The following is a 24,215-nucleotide window of genomic DNA, read 5'->3' as shown; positions in this document are numbered from 1 at the left end:
AGTTACAGCAACAAATTGTGTACCCATTAAACGTGGAGTACAAGGGGAGTGCTGGGTTGGAGAAGAAGGAACTTCCGATTATCCAGAGAGTTTGTAAAGGTATCTGAAGCCATGTTTTTCTGCAGGAGGGGAGTCTATTCCGATGAGCTGACTTTCGCATAATTTAAGATAAAAACCCGCAGACTTTAGGATATTCGTCTGAAAGTTTTTACATCTGCAGATAGGACTATTATCAGCCCAGAAAACGAGTTTAGAGACCTTTTCTCTGAGCATCAAAAATTGCATAGAATTTCGAGTTAGTCTAAAAGTTTTGAACATCCAAAAACTGTTGACAGGATATTTTTATAGTCGTTTCGCTTCACCATAGCCTTCTTCTCTTTTTTTTTTTTTCGTTTTTTGGAGTTTTGTTTCATGAAGAAGCAGAAACAGCAACAACAACAAATAAAACCAAAAAGTTGAGTAGATTTATTTCAATGATAAATGTTTTTTCATTGTTGTTGTTGTTGTGTTTTTTGGTGTTGTTTCTTTATGCTTTGGCCACAATCACAACAACAACAGCAGCAGCAACAACAGCGACTATAATCTTAACGATCCATCTACCCGAAAAGCGAACGAAATGAAATAAAGCGACGAAAGAGACAGACAGCTAAAGAGAGCGAGAGAGCAAGAGTGCAAGAGAGAGCAGCGTTGGGGAGTGTGTGAGTAAAAACAACAAGTAAAAGCGTTAAAGGAGCCGCAGTGCCGACTAAAGGATACCTGGGGAATAAAGTTTTTCAACCATAGGGACACCATAGCCCCTTCACAGCCTAAAACTATTTTCCGCCTATTCAAGAAGGTTCCTCCAGTTATAAGTATCGTTCCAGCTGAGTTACTTTTTTATTTATTAGACTGGAATGATTTTTGTTAAATTAGCGGAAGTGCCATGAATATTTATATCCAAATTATGTGGATTATGTGAACGAATTGCTCTATTTCTGTTGTCTATGACTTCATATAATATATTTTTAATATATAAAAAACTAACAGAACTAAGGGATTCACTGGATATTTTTGTAATAAAATCTTCCTATTGCACATCTCCCCATCAAACCCACACACCATCAACTACCAGGGTATGCACAACAACAGTACCAGCAGCAACAAAGCAACAAAACAAAGCAATCCCCGAGTAGAAGTAGAAATAACCCCAAAAAAAACAAGAGAAGAAAAACAGCAACAACTGTGCGCTCGCTGGCTGCTTTTGGGCCTTATCAGCGTCAGGATCTTATCGCTTCGCTTGCATCTGCGCGCTCTGCTCAGCGCGCTGGCTTCAGCTTCGACTGTGGCTTCGGTTGTGGCTTCGTCTATGCTGGCGCAGTTCGGCGCAGCGCAGCGCAGAGCGGAGTGAGGAGAGCCAACGAGGTCGACGTCGCTGCGTCGTCTGGTGTGCGGGGGAGAGAGAAAGAAGTGTTACAGAGGGGGAGGGAGTATCGTATTGCTGCGTCACATGCAATTGCAGTGAACAGTTGGATACTCTTTAGGCTGCACTTTTAAAATACAAATATTTTGATACCCTTTTAGGCTGAAAGTGGGATAGATTTTATGACTTGCAGAAGCATAATTATTCAGATACCCTACACCTTGGATGAGGCTATATTTTATACAGATTTTTGGAATATTTTTGCATTATTTTTAATAAAAATTGATGAAGTTTCCTCCTGTTTGTCCAACAGTTTATCTCTTTGAATGGAAACCCCTCCGCTTCATAGGTCTACAACTGATATTTTCTTTACGGAATCTTTTGTTTTCGTGAAGAAGTCATTAAAAGAATGAATCGCAAAGATCGCATTACCATGAAACAAGCTTTTGAGGTCTCTCTCTATGGGACAGAGAATCAATCTATGTAAATGTTTACAAGTGATCCAAGTCGGAGTACAACTTATAGTACGAGCATTTACGCATTAGCTATCCCAATCACAATTACAATCAATCTTCAAGGGCATCGGACAGCATCAGTTTGTTCATCGAAACTTAAGCGTTTTCTTGCATGTTTTTTGTGGCTGTTTGTTGCTGTTGGCTTTTTCTCTTTATTTTTAGCATATTTTCTTGAAAACGCTTTTTTGTTGCTTCGGCTGCTGCTGCTGTTCTTTTTTCTGTGTATTTTCTGTAATCAGCAGACGTTGATCTGTCGCATTTGTTCATATTTATGTCAATAAATGAGCACGTAACAACAATGACACACATAGATACACACACGCACACACAGCCACAGCCACAGCCACGCCGCACGCATCAGAGACATGTGTAAGATACTTGTGGCAACATAATTGCAAAACAATTGTTAAGACAGAGCAAGAGCAACAGAGAGAGATGAAGATGGGGCAAAGATAAAGCCAAAGCAAACGAGAGATGGGCAGAGACAGATTGGCCGCAAAAAGTGTGGCTAAGGCGCAGGGTGTATGCAATGGAAGGTGTGCCAGAATCCTCCATGCCACAGCTCTTCTTACCTTCCTTTTCAATGAACCTTGGGGGGCCAAACCCACTGCCGCACCAAGTGTTTTGGCGGCAGTTCAACACCCCAAGCAACCAACAACCGAACAACCAGGAACAACCCGTAACAACCTCCAACAAGAACAACTGTTGTTGCCGCAGCGAGGGGCACATTTATCAGCAGCAGCAACAACAACAAAAAGAACCTTTTGCAGATATTCACGCATGAAGTGTTTATCGCGCTGCATAAGCGCGGAACAGAAACAAAAACAAAAGTGCGGGGTACAACAAAAAATAAATGAAGGAAAAACCAACAGCCACCCACAAAATGTGGAAAATATGCGTTGTTCTAACTAATACACACAAAACTGGGGAAAAACACACACACTCAACACACACAGCGAAAGGCGAAAGTCATTGGAAAAAGGAAAAAAGGTGTAGCAAATATGGTGATACCCTGTGAGGGGAGGGAAGTGTAAATATGGGAAGGGATCGTGTAGAGGCAGAAAGAGAGATTTATAATGAATTAGTGGGTGAAGTGGGTGGAAATTATATTGATGGAGAGATGGTGATACTTATTTACGCAGCTTTTATACACCATGAAACTGGAAGAAAAAATGTTAAACTTGGTGGTGATTGAGATATTGATTTTACTGGAAAATAGTTCCCAATAATTGATCTGCAGAACTGTGGGAAAACTTGAGCTAAATAAACATTTTCAATTTAAGAAATTTTAAACATGAAGTGAACATTTTAAGGTATTATAATTATAAATTTTTATATAAAAAATAGAATTTAATTATAGTATTTAAATCGCCAAAGAGTTCAACCAATCAATACACCCAAGTAAACCTCTCCTTAGGGTACACCAAAGTCGCAACATAAATTCTCGAATGTGCAATGAAGGGGTGTCACATGGTCGGCCCGGGGGGGTTGGGTGCGTGGCGGTGGCAAGCGGCAAACGGCAAGCGGCACGTTTAATGAATCTAATTAAAAGTCAACAATGGCAAACGAGATAATCGTCATAGAGAGGCCAGAGGCAGAGGCAGAGGCAGACAGCAGCAGGAAGGAGGGTGCAGCCACAGATGGCAGGGAGTGGATTTAACGCTTTGCCACAACGCATGCGCAACATGCAGACACAACAGCTGATTGAAGAGCGAGAGAGAGAGCGCTCGCTGCTGCTGCTGTAGATGCTTATCGCTTGAGAAAGAAGAAAAACGTTTTTGCATCTGCAAAAAAAGTTGCCAGGGAAATGGAAATAAACCAAACGCCGATAAGCATCAGCGGAGGAGCAGCAGCAAGAGGCAAAAGAGTGGCTGAGAGGGCAGACATAAAGATAGATCAACGCTCTGCGATTATAAGCCCCCGGAGGAATGAAGGAAAAGCTGAACAAAAGCCCCTCGAGAGCCAAAAAATAAAAAAAGCGAACGAGAATGAGTTGATGGAGATGTGAAGATACAGATAGAGATACAGCTGGGGGGAAATGTTGGATGTGGCTGGGGATGGAGTACCAGGCAGGTGGAAGTCCATCGAAATGATAACAGATCCATTCCACTGTGGACGTAAAATCCACTTCCACTGTGCGGCCTGTGCTCCCCCTGCTCTCTGCAACGTTTCTCTGTTTCGCTTCATGTGCATTTCTCAGATACAGATACACAGATACAATTAAACACAAAACGCTTATCACTAAGCAATAATCAGAATTCCATTAGCCGTAGACGCGATATCGCTCGCAAGCATCTCCTCCACACAGCACACAACACACAGCACAACACACCTCTCGCAAGCGAATGTATCTTTGTATCTGTATCTGCAACTGTATGTGTGTGTGTGTGCCTGTCTGTGTCTGTGTGTATCCGTTTGTTGCCGCTGCTGGTTGGCTGGCTGACTGGCTGAATGGCTCGCCTTCCCAACTCATTCGCTGCTCGCGATGTTATCTAACTGCGCGCCGCACCGCGCTCTTCTTATCAGTGCTTTATCAGTTTTTGTTTCGAATAATTTCGAACCGACGACGAAGGAAGTCGACCACAGCAGAGGCAGAGCTGGGAGCAGCAGCAGCGACGGCAGCGACTGTGTTGTGTATGGAAGATATCTTATTTCAGTTGGCAGCGAACCGAGGAGCCGGCACTGCGAGTGTTTCGGATGCAGATACGAATCCAAATCCAAAGAGAGACAGAGAGAGAGAGAGCGAGAGACTCTGCGAGTGCGACTGAAGGCAGCAGAGATAGGGCAGCAGATAGACGTTCTGGCAGACACTGGCAAAGGAAAGATAAACCTCCTCAACGTCCACATCCACAAGATACAATATATATCCACAGACAGACAGCACAGCCACAGCCCGGCATCAACAAACATCAGCTGTGCCTCGTCAGCGCCGTTGCCGGTCGTTCGTCGTCGTTGTCGTTCGGCCAACTCTCGGTATCTCTTGTATCTCACACAGATACTCTCGTACACACACACACACACACAGGCAAAGACAGATACAAGCGCACACGAAAATTTCATTACTCACCGCCGACGACGAGCCGGCCGCCCCAGCAGCAGCGCCTCGCCTGACACTGCCACTGCCACTGCCGCCGCCTGAGTTGCCTTGCCCCGAGTTTCAGTTTGCCATAGAACGCGGACCGAGCAGCAAGCGGACACTCGACACTCGACAGTCGACACAGCGAAAAGATAGAGATATAATCACGTTCGTCATACAAAATTTGAATATTACGAGTGTTATTTGTGAGTGCGAAACGAGTCAAAGTCAAATATTTTGTGAGTGTGAATGGCAAGTGAATGAAATGCTAAAGGAATACCCAAAGTCCCCTCCATGACCATGTGTGTGATCAAAAGTGAAGCCAAAAAGTAAAAACAAAACAAACAAACTAAACCCTCGGATTAGCCGCTACACTGGGAGAATCCACAACAATGCTCAGCAGCAATACAAGAGGTGAGAAGTGGCCTAAAGGTTACAGATACAAGAAATCAACCAAAAGCTGGGCTTACGGAGAGTAATCATATGCAAAGTGGTGCCAGTAAACAGAATGATTCACTGGAACGAAAGGGTTCTTTATATAAACAAAGTGGAAAGCGGAAATTAAAGCAAGTTTATGTGTACTCGGATGTAAACAGAACATTAAGGCAGAACAAGAGTGGAGAAACAATGAAATGGAAGTCATTAAATTACCTTAAACGTGGGCTAAATTAGAGCTTGGATATAGTTAAAGTGGTTCCAGAGCTCGTAGACTGTTGTAGATATATTTGAATTATAATAATATCCATAGAATGGCTAGAAATAGATCAAGTTTTGGTTAGTAACTGGAAATTGGAGTCAGAAATTTCATTGGAATTAAATGAATGAATTAGAAAATACAAATATAATTTGATAAAGCTGATAAAGACATGCATTAAAATTCAAAGGCTATGCGTGTCACGCGTTATGCAGCAGCGCACCTCAGTCGCTTGGTTACTCCTTGCTGCCAGGTAGATTCCATTTGATGAATCTATGAAGGAATTTAAAAAAATAAATGAAAGAAAGATTCAAATCCAAGGGAAATATTTCCTGCAAATGATAAAGATCAAGCGGGAATCAGCGACTGGGATCGAAAGATCAGAAATCCCTAAATGAAACCTGCAGTTAAACCTACGCTTAGCCGCCTTTAACCTCTGACTAGCAGGCAACCCACGCGTAAATCCAAACAAATGACCCACTAAACGGCAACATAAAAGATGATTTCTACTCAAAAGAAGAAGCTCCAAAAAGTCGAAGCAACTTTGCTGCGGCACAATCAACCTGTAAGCCGCGATGATGTGTGGGTGTAGCACGAGAGAGAGAATGAAATCCCGCCAATTGCTGTCGAACACTTGGACGACTCCTCGACGCACACGTTGCTGGGGAAAGGGTTGGGGAGTAGCCTCTGCCTTTACCTTTGCCTTGGCCTGGCTTTGCCTTTGTAGCTGCTGGGGCTCGGGCGAGCGGTGGTGTCCGGCTTGGTTTTGGCGTCCAAGCGTCCAAGTCCATTCCAGCCAGCTTTCAGTTGCTTATCAGTCGACTATCTGCGCTGTGTGGCTTCACATTCATTCCATGGCCAGAGAGCTCCACCGAGAGCCATGTGTGTGTGTGCTTTGCTATCTGCAATCTGTGGCAAGCGAATGAGAAGAGGCAGAAGAGGTTGAAGAGAGGCAGAAATAAAAACGAAGGAATTCTGCGGATTGTTGTTATTATTGTTATTATAATTCCTTGAAGTGAATAATCAGCGAAATATAATCAAAAATGAGAGAGAAAAAACACAGCAAACAAAACGAACAGACGAAGACGAAGACGAGTCGTCGACGTGGCCAGGGAGGGGTGTGGAGTGTGTAGGCTAGTGTAGACTGCGCACTGTGTAGTGCTGTGTAATGGACTTGGAGACGCGCTTGAACACCGGGCAAACCCATGGGGGACGGGGCTACTGTGCGTAGCTCTCCCCAAATACACACACAACAGCAGATACAAAGATACTAGAAACATAACAGAGAATGGGCGGTGGGGATGGGATGGGATAGTAGACAAAAAACAAACAGAGTTTCACTTGAACAGCAATTATGATGATCGCTGCCAGTACGGCTCTTAATCGTAATCCCTTACGACAGAAGGGGATTATCTCTTAGCCATTATTGAAGGGCGTGGAGTGGGGTAAAGGATTGCAAAGCTGAGAGTAATATTTACAAACAATATTCTAAAAATCATCAACACTACTTTTAATGGATACAAATATTCGAAAGACATTTTATGCGATTGGGTAAGATCTACCCGACATTCAATGCAAATTGTGGCCCAATATCTCTTACTGGATGTGTATTTATATCCACTAAAGACCTGGATGCATCTTCCAGCAAATAAATATTATTTTTTAGGACAATCTATTTTACAAACAAATTTTACTTTTAAAAGCAAACGACAGATCACTTTTAAGTATTTGCATTTATTACAAAAATGCCCGAAAGGCAAAAATCTTTTAGGATCATAATTTTCGTTCAGAGTTATCCCTTCAAATATTTTCTTGGTTTTTAGATCTTCCTCTGGATATTTTTTATGAAATCTACCAATCGTTTGTAGCTCTAAGAGCTGGCGCTATAATTTCTGTCAGTTTTCCTCCTTAACCTCTAAAATATTACCTAAAATCGATCTCGCACATTTTAATCTCCACGAAATGTTTCTCAAAATCTGCATCTCCGATCTCTAAATAACCGAATCTACAATTTCTAATCTTGAATTCCCTTTTGTCTCTCCCTCTTGCAGGTGATTGTTCCGATACCACAGAAGAGATGACCGTTGACAGCAGAGGTATGTACCATCAGCCCTGAAGCAGCAACATTCTTCCACAAGGAAAAACTTCTATCCGTTGTCCTTTATCCTTTATAGCCTGCATCCCCCAAACCCAATCGATTTCCTCTAGCTGCCGCTGTCCACTGTTCAATCCGCGATAAGTTTAAGCTTAAACGAAATGGGCCAAAGCCAAAAAATAAATTCTTATCTGTTCGAATGCAGGGAAACAGACACTGTCTCTCCCTCTCTCTCTCTCTCTCTCTCTCGCTCTCTCTTCGACAGACATAACCCGTTAATGCCCCAATAATAAATTTCCTCGATGTGTAGACACTGCCCCTCCTCCCCCTGCAACGCTTTTTCCTGCCATTCCTGCGGGCTGCTGATACTTTGCCAATAAAAATTTAATCCCAAAAAAAGATGGAAGCGCGGGGGAAGAGCTCTCTAATTTAATACAATTTCTTCGTTTTTTGTTATCAGTGCAGTGACACTGGGTACACCTACCCCGCTCCCCGCGGCCACTACTCTGCGGTTTTTGGTGATTTTTGACACCTCACAGCAGGACCTGAGCAAACCCTAAGCCTCCGGAATGAACCCTTTGCCTGAAAAGGCAGCAAGGGGTGTGGAGAGAACACCACACACACAACCCTCGTTTCAGTCACTTCGATGGACTGCAGGAAATGACAACGGGTCAAGTTCTCCTCCCTCTGTCTCTCTCTCTCTTTCACTCTCTCTCTTGTAACCCCTTTGCCTGTTACAGCCCTTCCTCCTTCTGTTGCCCCTGGGGACATGTATTTTGACTTCACTCTTCTGTCGCCCTGGCATGAGGCATCATTGGCATCAATTTCATATCACTTCATAATCATCAGGCAGTGTCACCGTCATTGAGACGACGACGACGATGTCTCCCATGTACCCATGAATGCCAGCAGCCCACAGTCCAACCCTTTCTCTCCCTTTCGCTGCTTTCACTGCCTCTGGTCCTGCTGTGCCCTCCCTTTGCTCTATTTTAGACAGGAGCGGACTGCGGGTGACTTTATTTCCGATAAGCAGGATTATAAATATTTGCTGTGGGAGAATATAATTATGGAAATGGCGCTCTAGTCTATAATTCTTTCTTATATTTTATGTTAAAATATTTTAGAGTTCCTCATCTAAAAATGTCTCTATTTTTTGGCTACTGTTTTCTGTTGAACACAGCTTCCAAGTTCCATATTTTCCAAGAATTACTGGCGACTTCTGAGTGTTTTTCTCCATCGCCAAAGCTTAGAAATTTCGCTCGAAATTCAGTACGCAGATCGTCTGAGATCTAATGAGACGATTAGGGTAGGAACTTCTGTAGAAATTTCTTATTTGTGAAGACAATTATCTGGCTAACTTAATTTGTAAATGTTTCCAGGGATATTTCTATCTTTTAGCTATGAATTTCTTCTCGAATTCTTCGCTTCTTTCCGGAATAATTTATCATCCACCATGATCCCTTTCTAACCCGCTGCTGTTGTTCCCTGCTAAAACCGTTCCTGTTTTTCCTTTTTTGATCTAACCTGCAACATTCCACACCATTTCGCTGCCATCTCAAGCATTCATCATTAATAATCCTGCCGCCACCCGCCCAAAATACAGGCGGCATTTGGAGCGCCTCTCCTCGGCTCGCCCCACTGTTGTCCATCCAGCAGCCGCGCTCTATCGCAGCCCTTCCACGTGGCCCGTTTTTGTGCTGCGTCAGTGAAAGATATTCTCTACAGCAGCAGCAGCAGGAGCATAAACACACACACACACCAGATGGGGCAGTGGCAGAGAGGCAGGAGCCCAGTGAGTCGAGTGGCCGAGTGGGCGTGACAGTTTGCCTAAAAAAAAAGTGGGCGTTTGTCTGTTGGGCTAATCTTTATCTGGCTGTTGACACTCCATGGAAACGGCGACGGCCAGGGACACAGGCACACAGCGATAGATAGAGGGAGAGCGAGAGAGAGCTGGAGAAAAAGTGTGGCACATTCCTTTGGGAAGCTCCCACTACCGCCACCCACTGCACTCCTGCCTCCACGCTGGCCTGTGCCACACTTTGTGTCCAATAGATACGCGAGCTGTGTCCTACACTTGCATTTATTTTCCTTTGCTGCACAGATTGGGTTTGACTTTAGTGGTAGTTGATCTTGGGTTTGGTTTGTGGTGAAGTTTATGGATCAGGATCATATTTGTATCCAACTTCTGTGGAATATTCTGCACTACCTTTCTGGGCATATCTTTGACTGATTGTCGATGCAGATAATTTCTTCTATCTTGGATGCTTTTTTCATTATTTTATGGTGACTATTCTTGGTGTAGTTTGTGCAGCTAATGGATGTTTCTTTTGATATTTGTAGAACACGGAAACCATCATAATTTTATGCAATTTCTGTGGAGTATTCCCTAACTTTCTATGCACCTCTTTGATGGTTTGTGGATTGAGTTTCTTTTCTGCTATCATTAATGTTATTTTTCTATAATTTTTGTTGATTCATCTTGCTGTCATTACTGCAGCTGTTGGATTCTTCTTCTGATTAGCCAAATGTCTAATAAAATGTGCACTAATTCTTGGAAGGTTATGGCAAAAGCTTATGCCTTTGGTTCTACTTGTTCCTTTTGTTGCTACTTCCTTGGTTCTTTTTCTATGGGTATAGATCACATGATTGATCATCCTTTCGGTTAATTCTCCAATGATTCACTTCGAATTCTTTAAGCCATTTCCTCCCACCTCTTAGCAGAGTATTCCATCTTCTGAATATCTTTTGACTCTGCTGCTTAGCCTCTGCTGTTTTTGTTTTGCTATTGATGGCACTCTTCTTGCCACTGCTGCCACACACTTGCTACACTTGCCTCTGCTGTTGGTGTTTGCCTCTGCTGATGATGATGCTGATGATGACGTTGCTCACTTTTGGCGCTCTGCATTTGCGGTGGCTGATGCTGCTCCTCCTCTTGTTGCTGCTGCCTCTTGCCACTGACTGCTGCTCCTGTGCAATGTACTGTAAGCGCCTGTCCCTGTCCTTCCTGTGCTCCCTGTGCGCCTGTCCCTGGCTCTAGTCCTATCTTTGTGTCTGTCTCTCTGCTCTCTCTCGCTCTCTCTCTCTCTGTCAGTGTGTGTGTTGGTGGGTTTTTATCTGTGAAATTCATGAATGCTTTGGCTTATCTTGCAGAATTGCATACTTGCAGCTCGCCACAGAATCCCCCCAGTGCCGTCCTCCTCCTCTGCTGTGGCCTGGCTTTTGCCTGGTTGGCTGCCTCTGCCTGCCTGCCTCCTCTTTGTTGTTTGTCTCCCGCCCCGCCCCGCTTGTTGGCTGCCTTCTAATGGCGCTAAGTGGTGACCCCCTAACCACACTCCAGCCATGCCATGTGTGCGTCTCTCTCGCTCTATCTCTGTCTCTTTCTCTGCTTCTCTAATGGCATTTTATCTATGGCATAATTTTTTATTATGTCTCCCTGCTGTTGCTGCTGCTGTTGCTGCCTGACTGCCGTTGCCGTTGGCTTAATGACAATCCACCCAGAGAGTGAGAGAGAGAGGGGGGACACCACACACAGAACCCCATACCACACTCCACACTCCCGACATCAAGTCAAATTGTTAGATAGCTTTTCGGCATGTAATTAATCATTTGACAAGGTTCAAGCTCCACGAGAGCTTTAAGACAGCGGGGGGCGCACATATAAAGGGAGTGCAGAGGGGCTAGCCAGAAAGTTTTATCTTTTTTTGTCAAGGGGGGGCTCTTAATGCGGGAAACATTTTCTGCATTTGCTGCGGGCAGCAGGCCACTGCAATAATGAGGGGGTAGCGGGGGTGTAGAAAAAACCATTACACGGCGCTCACGACTCACCTGCGTTATTATGAGCGTTCAATCAACATGCCTCTTACCCTATCTCTTACCCCTATGGCCCCACAGAAACCCCCACAACGCCCTCAAACCGCTGCGGAGTTCTTTTTTTTGGTTGGAGAATATTACGCATACGCAAGAGAGTTGGAAGGTTGGAAGGGGAATGCAGTGGAAAGTAGCTGTGGAAATGAGGCAGAAAGGAGGTTACTATGTCTATAAGCTAATAATGGCATATAATAGATTTGGGAGAATTTGTATATATTTTTTACAAGCTGATGAAGCTCTGAACTCCTAAGGGATCATCTAGGAATCAACGTTTAAAGCTCCTTCGGCAGATCACTCTTGATAAGCAAGAAATATCCCTCTCTTATCTGTAAACTATTTCCAAGTGTTTCTGCAGATCCCTCCAAAAATAACCCTAAATCTGGCTCAATATAATCTGTCTTGAAATCTTTTTTCACATGTTTTCCTCTTGCAGCTTGCTGCTAAAGAAAAGCCCACCCAAAAGTCAAGTCAACTCTTAAGCCACCATTGCCAAAAACCCAGCAGGGCTTGCCCCCAGCAGGGGTCATCTAAAGCACCCAAAATCCTTGAGTCACATTTCAAAATAATTCGCACAAGAAAGAAAGTGCACCCTTGCCCTGCCTGCCTGCCCGCCTGCCCGCTTGCCCCGTGTGTGACCCCACAAAGAATGATGATAAAGAGTCGTATAATGGTTGCCATATACATAAAAAAATTACAACATAAATCACAAACACACACACACCCACACACACATTTACGAGCCATACACACACACATACAAATTTTTGGTTGTGTTGTATTAAAAATAATATCGTCGTCTGGTCGACGAAAGATAAGAAAATTTATCCAAAGGATTGCGTTTTGGTGTTATGGCCACACACACACACTAACCACGACACGACAAAAAAGTGAGAGAACCACCCACCCAAGCAGCCATTCCTCCCCTCCCCTCCCTCCTATTCCTTTGTGTGCGCAACCGCAAGGACAAGGACGAAGGCTAGAGCCCAGTGCCCAAAAAATGGAAGAACAACTTGAATCCTGTGGCCGCCTGAACATTTTATGACCAAAGGCCCGCCCCAAGTCGAACTCATCATCATCATCAGTGCCCATCGCACAGCATCATCAGGCGAGGCAAGTGGGGCAGAGTCCAGGGCCAGAGACAGGTCCCAGGGTCAGGGCTCAGGCAGGAGGAGTAGCACCAGGAGCCACCAGCTGTGATCTGTGGCCAGCGATAAGAAGAGAGAGAATGAGAATACATTTCATAAATGCCGCGCCACAAAAAGGATTACGAGGCTGTGTGTTACTGCCACTGCCACGGCCACTGCTCCTGCCTCCTGCCTCATGCCTCATGCCACTCTTTGCTCTCCTTTCTCTGTCAATATTTGGGGGGGTACATCCGTAGGGGGTTTCAGGCCGTAATTTATTGTTAAAATAGTACACATTTTATTTGCCACTTGGCTGCTGATGCCACTGCTGCATGGAATATCTATCTATCTATCTGTGCAGCTCGGGGAGGCCGTCCTTTTGCTGCTTTAAAACTTTGGGGAAATCTTTGATGTTCATTTTATTGGGAATCAGAAGGATGTATATAAATATAACTTTTATTTGTCGAATTCTGCACAGAAACTCTGCTAAATAAACAGAAGAAAGCTGGCTAAATATTTCTGTATGAATTCGTTTTTAATCGCAGCAAAATGGAACAAATTTCACAACTTTGCAAGATTCAAAGTTATCCCAATGAAGTGCCAGCTATTCCGATTTTAATTAGTAGAAAAATTCACAGATTGAAAAGGAATATTAAGGGTATACTAATAAGCCCATGTGCTACAGGGTAAAATCTATTTAATAATATTTTGGAGGCCTTTATGGGGCTTGTCTTTTAGCTTTAGATCTCTAAGGGTTCTAGAACTTATGACTTCATCATTTCCTGAAGTGTTTGCTGCCCTACATTCAGTCTTCTTTATAAGCATAACTTTTATATAATTTATCTAAAAATGTGTGATTAAAGAATGGCATTTCCGCAGCTGTTGGACCTGCTTCAAACTTCAGGGATACTTCCGCTTCCGTTTCCATCAGTCTAAGACGGACTATAATATGATTAATAAAAGCCATAGAAAACTCTCTAAAAATGTGTGATTTTCCTGGAAACCTTCCGGCACATTTCATTCTTAACTTCCCTTAATGGGAACAGCCAACAATTTGTGATTGAAGGAGTTCTCCTTCCCTTTGCTTTTTCCATTTCCTTGGCACTTTGACATCCTTCACTTGTCCTAATGCATTCATGCCATGCGGTTTGCCTTTGATTGATCCTTTTCCATAAAAAAGGGGAGGCATTCCTGTCAATTTTTAATCAATTAGTTTGCTCTCCCTCTGCTGAAACCCTTGCCATAGATTCCTTGCCAGCTCTTCCGCTTGTCATCTAACTTTGAGCAGAGCTGCCTTCCACCCTCTACCCTTTCTAGCATTTCTTTCCTTGCTCTCCTCTGCTTTTCACACTTTCTGCCCCACTCATTGGTGTTTGCATTTGGCTTAGCCGCTGCTTGGGGGCTTAAACCACGCACGAATGACCCTCTTCAATGGTTATTATGGCTCTGCTCTCAGCTCCCCCGATGGATGGGGAACCATCATGCAGTCATCATCCAATCATGTTGCTTGTTTCCCTTCAATGATTGGCCTGCTTGCTGGCTTGTTTGTTGCCTTTTTATTTGTACAAATCCAGTGCGAAATTCAATCAGCTATCGGAATGGAAAAAACGAATTGAAATTGAAGCTGGTGGAGGCAGGCCACAAGGATTTGTCGAGTCAGTGGAGTGTACTCCTGACACTTTCACTCTCTCTCTCTCCCTTTCTTTTCTCTGTTGTTCTTTCTGTATTTCTTTTTGCATATAAAAGAGCATCCATCCCTTTTGGGAGCCGCCTCATTACAAGCTGTTAGCAGGCACTTTGCACTTCATCATCCCAGGAGCAGCAGCAGCCACAGAAAGGCAGGTAGCTCCCATACCAGGTACCCCCAGGTAGCCACGTCTCTCCCGCTGCTGCTCGTCCCCAGCCTTTTGGCTGCTTGTGGCCTCCCTGCATTTATGGCTTATTTGCTGCCTGTCAGTCACTTGGCTGCCTCCTGCCGCATGCCTCGCCAAAAACCCAACTCATTCGCAACGTTGTAAACGTTTATTGTGCCACCAAAAGAGCTGGAAGCAGGCAGCCAGGCAGCAGCCTCCATACTCTGGGGCCTTCGTGTTTGTCTTGCTGCCTGCCTGCCAGCCTGGTTGCTCTCTCCTTTGGCTCTGCCACACAGACGCACACACTTTTTGGGGCCTAATTGGTAGGTAATGATGTGTCTGCCTTGCCGCTTTGTTAGTCCCAGTCGTTGAGGTGGGTACGTACCTACCATGGGCTTCCTTGGGCTGCCTTTTTGGCTGCTGCTCGGACTCCTTTTTGCGTGTCGGCCTTTTGGCTTTGTTCTCTCGCTCGCTCTGTTAACTGCTTGTTGCTGCTGCTGTTGCTGTTTGTCGCTGACTGCGCGCATCTTGTTAGCAACCTGGACGCCTGTTTAGGCCTGCTCCCCGCACTCCCTCCCCTCTGTCCCTTTTCCCTCTGTGTGTGGGCTGCCTTGTGTCTCTTTTTTTCGCTGCGGGAATTTTTATTCGCTTGCCCATTCCACGAGTGCCCCTGCAGTCCGTTTGCAATTCCCATTCACACAGCTTGCAGGCAATTTTCGCGCCTCTTTAATTTACTGTTCGAACAGAAGAAATGTTAAACCTTTCCTCCGGCTGCTGCACCTTCCCTTTCTGCTGCAGCCCCTTCCTCTGCTGATTCCTGCTGTTTGCCGTTGTTCCTGTTGTTGTTTCGTGTCGTGATTGGCTGATGAACACATCAAAAGTCATCAGCACATCAGCTAGCCAGCAGCAACACAACAAAAATTGCACACAGAGGGAGCCACGCGGAAAGGCAGCAACAAAATAGAAGGCAGAGAGAGCGAGAGAGAGAGAGACACAGACAGACAGCAGAAAAGAGAGCAATGAAGTTAACACAATGCCAGACACGATTTTTTGGCCAGCGCTACAGTGGGGGTGGGGGTGGGAGTTGGGTTTGGGTGTAGAGGCGTGGCTGGGCAGCCCTCACGAATTGAGTGTAACAGTAAAACGGAGCAGCAGCAGCAGCAGATGGCAACATGTTGCGGTCGTGTCCATGAGAAAAGGGAGAGAGCAAATGCAAAAGGAAATTAAATCAAAGAGGGGGGGTGGAGTGGGGTGGGAGCGAACTCGAACTCAATTGAATTGTGTGGCAACCCTTTTGGGGGCAGCAGTTGTCAGTTGTTTTTGATTGATCTGCGGGAAGCGTGATTTGTATACAGCAATTGCTGTAAAATGTTGCTACACTGCCATGTTGCAGATGCCATGTTGCCAGTTTGCTGTTGTTGCTGCTGGTACCATGTCTTCCCATCCCATTCCCCTCGTCGGTCCAATCATCATCTGCTGATTGTAATCAAGCCAAAGCGACATTTATGCAAATGCCAGGGACTTGTTTAATAAACGCAAATTATGAGCTTGCTAGGAAACAGCTAACCATGTTACCTGCAACACCAGTCTCCGTACTCTATCCCCCAGCCCATGTGATGTTGCTGCTGCTGTGTTGCTGCTGCATTGATTTCAGATTAGCAACATTCAAACTTGCACTTGGGTCAATTTAAATTTGTGCAGCAACAGTTGCGGCTGTTGCCGTGCAGCTCCAGCCAGAGCAGCAGCAGAGCAACACTGGCAGATTGTGGGAGCAACAGGCAGAGTGGAGCTGCTAAAGCCAAATGCTATAGCCGCGACTGAAGATCGCAATTGATCTGCTGGCAGCCAAAAAGAGCAACAAAAAAATCGAAGCTACAGGCATGCAAAAGTGTTGGTGGTTTTGCCTAAGGGAATACTCTTTGTGGAGGAGAGAGTATGTGGACTTAAAACAGAAGTTTGTAGGATAAGCGAACGATATTTGAACGTTGAATCAAAGAAATGGCAGCAGAGCTAGCAGAGAGAAATAATCTCTTTAAATAAGTTTTTTCGGAGAAAATTAGGATCACTTTTTGGAACCAAATAACTATTTCTCTAGTCTATTTTTATAGTTTAAATATTCAAGTTGAATACAACTAAATGTTGTGCCTAAAGGGTATTCCATGTTTCGGCAACTTGTACTCTCCAGCTGCTGTTGCTGTTGCTGACGACAAATGTTGCTGCAGTTGTTGCTGGTGCTGGCTGCTGTTGCTGCTGCTGCTGCTCTCCGCTGCTGATCAAGCGATCAAGCAGAGTCCCCAAACGACCGCAACAATCGACGCTGAGCGTGCTCACACGAAATTTTCAAGTACTGCGACAATTTCCCTACTACCAAAAACCACACCACAGCCCCTCGCATCCTCGTCTCTTGTTGCTTATCAGCATGCCATGCAACAGCAGCAGCAGCAGCAGAGGCAGCGCAACAACAACTGCAGCAACACATCTCAACAGTTGCATCAATTGCTCAACATTGAACTCTGCTGCAGAAGAGTGGGGCAGCCCAGACGATCAGAGACTGCAGCACCCTCTGCACCCTCTCGCCACTGCAGCTGCCCTGCCTCCTCCCTCTGCTGTTGCCCCTTGTCCCTTGTATCATTTGCACGTTTTTTAATTAAGACATCAAAAAGAGACTTTGACTTGGATGGCGATTTCGAGGAATTGCTGCCTGCCTGCTGCCCTCCGTCTCTCTGTCTCTCCGGTTCTCTGTGGATGTTTTGTGGCCTGTGTTGTGGTTTTTCTATAGATCGAAGATACAGTGCCGCATAGGTTGGTCCATATACATTTGGGAGGCACTGTTCTATGCGGACTGCTATCTATCTGTTGCACCATTGACATCTCAGCAACTCTGTTGAACCCCAAGTGAACTAAATTAGTTTTTGGCCATAAAGTCGAACTTCTGTTGAGGGTTTTGATGGAGCCAACGAGGTGGGTGGAGTGCCAGAAGAAACCGAACATGACTTTGGCATGAGGTGGAGGAAATAAAAGAAGGGTTCTCAGATGAAAACAGTGTAAATTGAAGCGAAAGAAAAGTAGCAGCCCGAGCAAGGTTTAGGAGTCGAAGGAGAACACTCCTTAGACAGAGAAATACAAGCAGAAAAGCCTCTGGAAAGAAAAAGAATTGAAAATTAAATAACATTCAAAGAAAAAGGCAAACGAAAATGCAACGGAGCTTCCCGCAAAATATACTTGAAAGAAGAAACACGAGAAAATGGAAATTTACCTCTAGGAAAAGAATTCCTTGGGATATTTCGGCGGTAGAATCAACAGTCGAAGGTCATCTAGCGGAAGAATCTGAATATGAATCCCATTCAGAGAGTTAATTTCTCGCTTTTTCTCTCAACTAAAGAAGAATTACTCTTGATATAGCAATAAGAAGAGGAAGTATCCTATAGAAACCATCTTGAGGCAGAAATATCAGATGAAAGTCCTATATTTTGAGTGTAAGAACCACCAGAAGAAAAAGAGCATCCATATCCAGTGAGAAGAAGATCATCCAAATAAAAGCAAACCAAAGAAGAGCACCATTTTGGCAAGTAAATCACGAATAGCACTTTGAAAGAGGAGCCCCCCGAGATATGAGAATTTTGATTATTTACACGGCCCGGGAACGGATCTTCTCGGAGTCAGAGTCAGACCGCGAGCCTCCTGGTCATCCTTTTGCTGCTCCCCCTGTTTTCTGTGCTGATCCTCCCCCTTGTTCTTTTTGGCCAAAAGTGTGAAGTGGAATGAAATTTTGTTGCGAACTTTGCGCTCTTTGCATTTGGTGGATTCTCGTTGCACTCGCGAGGGGCCTTTTCCTTGATTAATAACAATTGATAAGCGCCGCAGACAGACAAACGCAGAGAGAGAGACCAGAGCTATGGCCCCAGCCAAGACCCAGCCTCATCCTGAGACTCTGAGAGATGGCGTTGATTGCCCGTGCCAGGTCTTCTTCCAGCCCTCCTCCCTACCAGTCTCCCGCCCGGAAACCCACGAAAGGTGGCAAAATTTTCGCGCGAAAATGAAGATTTCTCTTATCAGCGCAGAGACTCCCAGCTGCAGTTTGCATCTCGCTCTTTCGCATCTCTTCTCTGCTTCTCTGCTATTATTTCTCTCTCATTCTCTGTATCTCTCTTTTGGCGCTGCTTGCTCACGTTTTTCCATTTCTGCGCCGAAAAAAAAGAATCTCGATCTTCGATTGGCTTGGCAAAAATTTGTTTAATTATACTGAAAGCAGACAGAAAGGCAAGAAATCTTTTTGGCCGACTAATGAGCCAGCGAATGTCCTCGAATGAGGGAAAAAAGGAACTTGAAGGAGCAGTACATAAATCTAAGTAATTGGAAGGAGTTTGGTCTGAAATATTACCAGAAATTTTACACTTTGTTTGCCAAACTCGAGTACTTTTCTACACACAGAAATGTGACATTAAATTTGACTCAAACTCAGCTCAAATTTCTCTCATCAAAGTGGTAGAGAACGCTGCCTGGAAACACATACAGAAAACCTACACAAAACCCCACAAAAACCCATCAAATGTACCCTCAACCACAACGCACACTCCCTCCCCGGTTGCACCTACACATCTCGTACCTTCTGCCAACTCCTCTCTGACTTGGCCAGACTCCCTGGCGACGTTTTGGTCTTGGTCTTAGACCCATGCTAGACACCCACACCCACCGAATCGAATGTGTTCCCCCAAGGTTGCCACCAAGAAGAGATCTTCGCGGTGATCTCCCATCGAGTACGAAATGAGCTTCGCCTTTGGATGCTCTGGGGTTCAGTCTTTTCGGGTTTTCTGACCCCAAACGATTAGCAGCGACGGCGGTCCAGCGGTTGAGAACCCAGCGACAAATGAAACAAAAGGGTTCGCGGGATCCTCTGTGCCATCCGCTCCCGCTGTTGCCCCCTTGCCTGTTTGCCAGTTGCTGGCCAAGATCGGGGCACACCAAATTGTTCGATTGTTTATGGCTGGCAACAACGCCCACCGCAGCCGCCGAGTGGCAGCCAGTGGAGTGGAGTGGAGTGGAGTTGGAGCGTCCAAAAGTGAGAAACCGGCAACAATCATCTGCCGGCTGATAAAGTGCCACAGAACCCCCCCTGTTCCCCCTCTCTTTGCAGTCTCCTCACTGTGTGTTTGTGTCGCTTATCGGCGAGGATCGATCGCAGTTGCAGCGCAACCACAAAGAGGGGGACAGACAAGAGCGTGGGGAGAGGGGAGGGGAGCCACAGCGTTGCAGTGTGGAGAAACGGCGGCGAAGCTGATTTAACAAATTGATAAACAATTGTTGGCGTTGGCCACACTGCAAGTCGCTCTCTGCCGCTCTCTCCACCTCTCTCTCTCTCTCTCTCTCTCTCTTTCTGCAGTAGGTGTGGGGCGGCGTAACGTTACGAAATGGCTAAACAAACGATCGCCCAGCCGATCAGAGAGCCCCGTGAGCCGCGTGGACTGCGACCTGCACAGTTCCTTTGAATATGTTCCAAGATTCCAAATCGAATTCCCATCGTACGTAGCCTTGGCATTCCACAGAGGGGGCAGGGAGACAGAGACAGAAGTTGCTTCGATTGTGGATTGTAAATGGGAATTACTTGTGGGTTTATAGATGCAGGAGAGGGCTTTGCATGTGTTTATAGCTTAGCAAATAATATTGGGAAGGATAGAAATATCCGAGAAATACTCGTATTTCTGTGTGTTGAATTGATCTTAGTGCATATTCGATGCCAAATGCATTCCAAATTCAGCTAAATTAAATTAAGAAATAATTCGAAAGGTCAGAAAAGGCAATCCATAAAAGATGTTCTCCTGAAGTATGCATCGTTGAAAGATTATGCCAAAAATATGATTATAAATATCAAATGCCTTGCCCTCCTTTATTCCTTATATATTTTTATATATTGAGTTTTTAAAGATGTTAATTCCTAGCTGATACTTTCCATAAATGATACTTTTATGGCTGATAAACAAATGCAATCCCAAGCTTTTGAAACGAATGAAAAATTGGTGGGAAACGTGGGAGACTGTGCTAGCAGCTGTGTAGCTTTCGCTTTCTCTCGGACTCTCCTTCGCTCTTACAGATTCCAGTTAGAATTCTCCTCGAATTGGAACATTTATGAAGTATTTTTGCTGTCAAATCCTTCAGAGTTCAATTACAAGTGGCATTCATTCCTTTTTTAAACCACAAATGTACCTCCAATTTTCCCTTTCAATTCCACAAATACTCGTATTTATATGTTCCGTTTATTCGGGGAGTTTTCACAACGCAGAACATGCCGCATGCTGCAACAATGCTGCAATGGCAATGGCAATGAGGATGATGAGGTGGTAAGCGCAGCACTCGCAACAGCAACAAGTGCGGGCTGGGGGGGAGAGACTGTTGGCCCGGGTGATGGCACTCTCTCGCGAGACAATCGTTGGAGCAAATCTGTTGCACTGCTGCAACTTGGGCCTAATCCTCAGCAGCAGCAGCAGCAGAAGCAGCATCGAAGCAGAGGCGGCAGCTGTCGCTAGGGGCAGAGCTTCAACTGGAAGTTGGAAGAGTCAGCATCGAAGGTTTACCTTTTGCCAGAGCCCAAAAACCGAACCATTGTTAGCGTCTTCTCCCGTTCTTTGCGCTCTATCGGCGCTCGGCCATCTCTTGCGGCAGTGTGGAGGCTCAACTGCTGCTGCTGCCGCTGCTGCTGCTGCGGACAAAACACTTTACGTGTGCGGCTTATCGCAACCCAATCGAAGGCAATAAATATCTTACAAATAAGCAGAATGCCTCGGAATGCCTTTTGCCCCGAACTCGGCTCCTCTGTGCCGCTCCCTGCTCCCGCCTCTGCTCTGATGATTCTTCTAACCGATTGCTCACGTGCAGAATTGTGTGAATTCGTGAAGAATCGACGGCGGCAATTAGGGCGGGCCGTCAATGCAACAACATTTCTCCCCCCCCGCCCCGAACTCTGTTGTTGCAAGTGCGTCGTCAGTGGCATTCAAAAGACTCTGGCGACGAACTCTCTTCTCTCTCTGCTCTGTGCTCTCTGCTCTCTCTCGTTTGTGGCTGAAAGATGTGCTGACATTTCAATAGCCAGCAATTGACAGGTCAACGCGCAGCTTTCTGGCGGAGAGCAGCACGGAGGCCCGCACGAGCAGAACCAGTCGAAAAGATGTCGAATTTCTGGCGAATGCGATGCAAACTCGTCCTTATCCAGTGGCTTCATCTATGGCCAGAGCCACAGCCAGAGACAGAGCCAGAGCCAGAGCCAGTCCAAACCATTCGATGCCATGCCATGTGTGTGCCATGTCCCATGTCCATGTTGCAGTTGCATTCTGCTTGCAGTTGCCACAATCTCGTCCAGCATCGACCAATGGGTCGTTATAATATTTCTGCTGCTGCTGCTGCTGCCGCTGCTGCGGCCAAAAACAAATCAGATGTCAGTGAATGTTCCTGCCGGATCCTGAGGCCCTAATCATCAGCGGCAAAGGCCACCATGTGGCAGCCTGCAGTCGCTTTTCCGCCACAGCGTTTTCCACGTATACGAAGAGATGGCCAGCGAGGATAAACGTAGGCCAGAGCCAGAAAGATTCTCGGTGCACAGAGAGGCTTGTCTTGTCTTGTGTCCGCTGCAGCTCCTCTTGTCGCATTGTTTTCACAGCTTTTGACTCCGCGACACTGACAATTTGTTTTGATAATAATTGCCTAAGCGTTGAGCTGATCTGCAGCCAGCGAAGGCTTCTTGGAATGCCACTTAAACCGCTCTAATGATTACTTCCACTCGCTCTCCTGCAGATTCCAAAGATTTAACCGCTCAGGAACTGGGCGAAGAGAAGCAGCAACAGCAGCAGCACGAGCAGGAGGAGCAGGAGCAGGACGAACCCATGGATCTGCAGGAAAACAACAACAACAGCGATGGGGAGGCAGACACAGAGGACTCCCTCTCCGTAGCATTACCAGAAGAGACGCAGGCAGAGCTGGGGGCAACAGAAATGGAGCACAGCCGGGAGGAACAGCAGGAGGCTACGCCCCACAGCAGTGCCAGCACGCCGCCACGCAGTCCCACGCCGCCAGCTGGCAACCTGGTGCCCAAGCTGGAGCAGCCCGCAACACCACCCTCCGAGTCGCCATCACCGAGTCCTTCGCCCACGCCCACGCCGAGGCTGCCAAAGCTGCGACTCAATGCGCTGCTCGCCTCGGATCCCGCGCTGAAGCCCGATGCCAAGGAGCTGCACCTGTCGGACAAGCGATTGCTGGCACCGCCGCAGCAGATCAAACCAGAGCCACAACCGCAGCCGCAGTCCAGCCTGCAGCCCGATCTCGTGGAGCCGCTGCTGAAGCCCGCGCGTTTCATGTGCCTGCCCTGCGGCATTGCCTTCAGCTCGCCCTCCACGCTGGAGGCGCATCAGGCCTACTATTGCTCGCATCGCAACAAGGACGCGGAGGAGGCGGATGGCGCAGGTGCAGACAAAGCTGGGGGTGCGGACAAGTCCACAGCGGGTGGAGGCGCTGGCGGTGGCAGCAGCGGCTCGGAGCCACCAGCCAAGGTGGCGCGCATCGGCAAGCAGTACGCGTGCACCCAATGCTCCTACAGTGCGGACAAGAAGGTGTCCCTCAACCGGCACATGCGCATGCATCAGACCTCGCCGGCGCCCAGTCTCGGGAGTCTGGGATCGCTGGGCAGTCTGCCCAGTCTCACGGCAAATGGTGTGCCAGGCGCGGCAGGCGGCAGCGGTGGAGGCGGCAGCAGCAGCAGCGCCCTCGAGGAGGGTTCTAGTCAAGTGAGTTTTGGTTGCCAAAAGTCAAAGAAATTTTCCACTAATTCAAGCGCTTTGCAGCAGCAAACGGACCGCTACTGCAGCGACTGTGATATACGCTTCAACAACATCAAGACCTACCGCGCCCACAAGCAGCACTACTGCAGCTCCCGACGCTCCGACGGCCGTTCGACGCCCAAAGGTGGCGCAGCAGCAGCAGCCGAGGGTGCAACAGTCGCCGCTCGGGAGTCGGGCGGAGCGGGCTCTGCGGGCAGTGCCTCCGCGGCAGCTGCGGCAACCGGCAAACTCAGCCCTCAGACGCGTAATAAGACACCCACGCCAGCCATGGTGGCGGCAGCAGCGGCGGCGGCAGCAGCAGCAGCGGCAGCTGCCACATTGCAGGCGCCCACGTCCCAACCCTTTCTGGCGCTGCCCACGCATCCGATCATCATTGTGCCGTGCAGCTTGATACGAGCAGCGAGCATTATTCCAGGACCACTGTAAGAGACAGCTGACATCCCATTCTTGCCCTTTGCTCATTGTTCCGCTCTCCCCCTTGCAGCCCCACACCCTCCTCGGGCATTGTGAACCTCGAGTCCACCTGCTTCACCGTGGACAATGGCGCCATCAAGCCGCTGGCCACCGCTTTGATTAGCAATGCGCTGGCCGGGAACATGAATCACTTTGTCAATTCGCTGCACATGGCCGCGCTGGAGCCAGAACGTCCCACAGCAGGCGCCGAGGGAGCAGGGAACCCGGAGCCCAAGAGCAGCAGTCCAGCGGAGCCCAAGCGCAAGGAAGCAGGCGGCAGTCGGTGAGTACTTGGCAGCCCGAAATGCACCAGGAAT

The 24,215-nt window shown here is 46.7% G+C and overlaps 1 protein-coding gene across 4 annotated transcripts in view; it reads left to right on the top strand.

The window, feature by feature from the left end:
* Positions 1–24,215, top strand: part of LOC117901953 (zinc finger protein ush) — an 87,664-nt gene that overhangs the window by 60,666 nt on the left and 2,783 nt on the right. Inside the window, exons 1-5 of one of the 4 annotated variants that reach the window (XM_034812929.1) lie at positions 5,012–5,404; positions 7,736–7,780; positions 22,406–23,391; positions 23,449–23,867; positions 23,930–24,181. In XM_034812929.1, coding sequence (XP_034668820.1) covers positions 5,383–5,404; positions 7,736–7,780; positions 22,406–23,391; positions 23,449–23,867; positions 23,930–24,181 — 1,724 coding nt within the window. In that variant the 5' untranslated portion in view covers positions 5,012–5,382. Of the gene's footprint in view, positions 1–5,011; positions 5,405–7,735; positions 7,781–22,405; positions 23,392–23,448; positions 23,868–23,929; positions 24,182–24,215 lie in introns of those variants that run through there. The other 3 variants (XM_034812930.1, XM_034812928.1, XM_034812927.1) reach the window with 3 other exon arrangements.

Source organism: Drosophila subobscura, chromosome U (assembly GCF_008121235.1).
Source record: "Drosophila subobscura isolate 14011-0131.10 chromosome U, UCBerk_Dsub_1.0, whole genome shotgun sequence".
In the NCBI taxonomy this organism is placed as follows: domain Eukaryota; kingdom Metazoa; phylum Arthropoda; class Insecta; order Diptera; family Drosophilidae; genus Drosophila; species Drosophila subobscura.
This window is presented reverse-complemented; position numbering and strand designations above follow the sequence as displayed.